This window comes from Myotis davidii, unplaced genomic scaffold, assembly GCF_000327345.1.
Source record: "Myotis davidii unplaced genomic scaffold, ASM32734v1 scaffold279, whole genome shotgun sequence".
NCBI classification, from domain to species: domain Eukaryota; kingdom Metazoa; phylum Chordata; class Mammalia; order Chiroptera; family Vespertilionidae; genus Myotis; species Myotis davidii.
The window spans coordinates 59,270-61,090 of NW_006291009.1; the positions used below are offsets into that span (position 1 = coordinate 59,270).

General features: G+C 52.8%; 1 protein-coding gene across 1 annotated transcript in view; it reads left to right on the forward strand.

Annotated features, from left to right (window-relative positions):
- The first annotated feature begins 6 nt into the window (after nt 1-6).
- The window catches only part of GMPR (guanosine monophosphate reductase), a 44,884-nt gene continuing 43,069 nt past the window's right edge, over nt 7-1,821 (forward strand). Inside the window, exon 1 of the mRNA XM_006764069.2 lies at nt 7-123. Within this exon, the coding sequence (XP_006764132.1) occupies nt 37-123 (87 nt within the window). The 5' untranslated portion in view covers nt 7-36. The remainder of the gene's footprint in view (nt 124-1,821) is intronic.

A 1,821-nucleotide genomic window follows, 5' to 3' on the forward strand; every position in this document is an offset into this window, starting at 1 on the left:
AAGGAGCTGCCGGCTCCAGGCTAGCGGACCCGCACCATGCCCCGCATCGATGCGGACCTCAAGCTGGACTTCAAGGATGTCCTCCTGCGACCCAAGCGCAGCAGCCTCAAGAGCCGAGCAGAGGTGGGACGCTCCCAACGCCGCCTTGGGGTGGGCCGGCTTCTGGGTGGCCCAGGGCAGGTGGTGGGAGGAGGAGCAATGTGGCAATACCTCGCCTGCTTTTCTGGGTCTGAGGATGGCTGGGGCGCGACCTGGGCAAAGGGAAAGCCAGCTGGTTCCCTGCCAGGACCAGAGGTGTCCTCAGGGGGCCCAGCTGGGGCCTAGCATTCTAAAGCTTCGGTTGGGTGGGCCGGGAAGTCCATGTTAGAGCCAGACCGCAGAGGAGCAAGATCAAGTGGCCCAATGAGGAGAGAGAATGGGGAGGCAGGACGGGTGCATTTAGGGGGAAAAGGACACAGTGGAGCCAGATCATAAAAGGAGAGGAGAAACAACGGAAGAGACTTGTGATTTTGACGCTGCTTCTTAGTGTAGAAAACTGCTATTGGCTTAGTGTCAGATCTAACAGTAGAATTTCTTTAAAATCTTTGAAAAACAGGGAAACTTCAGGGTTTACTCTCCGCGTTTCAGTGGCCTTGCTGGGAGGGAGGCTGGGACCCGTGCCTAGTGGCACCCTCCTTACTGGACAGCTGCCCGGTCCTAGCGAAGCGGAAAGCACTGGGGTGCGGGCGTGGGGTTGCGGCGGGGGCGGGGGCAAACTGGATCAAAGCTTGAAGAACAGGTGGAGACTGGACTGGAAATAGCCTCGGTGTGGGGGTTGGGATGCCCCTACTGGTGAGGAGGAAGGTCAAACTTTGAAGGTTAAACTAGCTGCACAGAAAGGCAGAGTCCCCCAGAGTGGTGTGTGCTGGTGACCATGGCTTTGCCTGGTCTGCCAAGAGCTAAAGGAGGTGAGGGAGCTGGACTGGGCCTAAAGGCTGCGGCCACAGGAGTAAACAGGAGGAGGCTGGGCCAGCATGCTGTTCCTTACACCCCCGTCTAAAGACCATAAATAAATCGGCGGGCTGCCCACCAATGCCCCAGCTCAACTGCAGTGCCTGGCGCTGCCCACCGCGGGCTTGTTTGGATTAGGGAGGCCTCCTGCTTTAGCCAAGGACCAGAACCAAGTCACCTTCTCAGTCTCAAGCGGGAGGGCTGGTGGGCTGCGGCCAGAGAGGATGGAATAGGCAGGAGAGGAATGGTTAACCCTTGTCATGCTGGCCAGTTGGGGGACTGCGCCTGTTCCTCATGTTCATTCACGTGCTAAAGAGGGGGCAGACTTTAAAGAATAAACGGTTTGCACAGCCAGCCTGGGCTTCCCTAAGTATAAGCTGTGGTCAGTACCTAAGACCAGACTAAGACAAGATGTAGGGATTCTAGGCAGGCTAATAATTTGGTGTTCTCAATAGCCTCTAAATCAGCGGTTCTCAACCTGTGGGTCGCAACCCTTTTGGCGGTCGAACGACCCTTTTGCAGGGGTCGCCTAAGACCATCCTGCATATCAGATATTTACATTACGATTCATAACAGCAGTAACATTACAGTGATGAAGTAGCAACGAAAATAATTTTATGGTTGGGTCACAACATGAGGAACTGTATTTAAAGGGCCAGAAGGTTGAGAACCACTGCTCTAAATATTTGTTCAGAATTCACTTAGTAGAGAGGAACTTTTAAGAAAAATTATATTTTTGAAACAAGGATATATTGTATGTATTTTCTGAACCAGGAAACATCTTGAGAAAGGAAAACATTTAGAATTTATGTAATAGAATGAATTACTCTT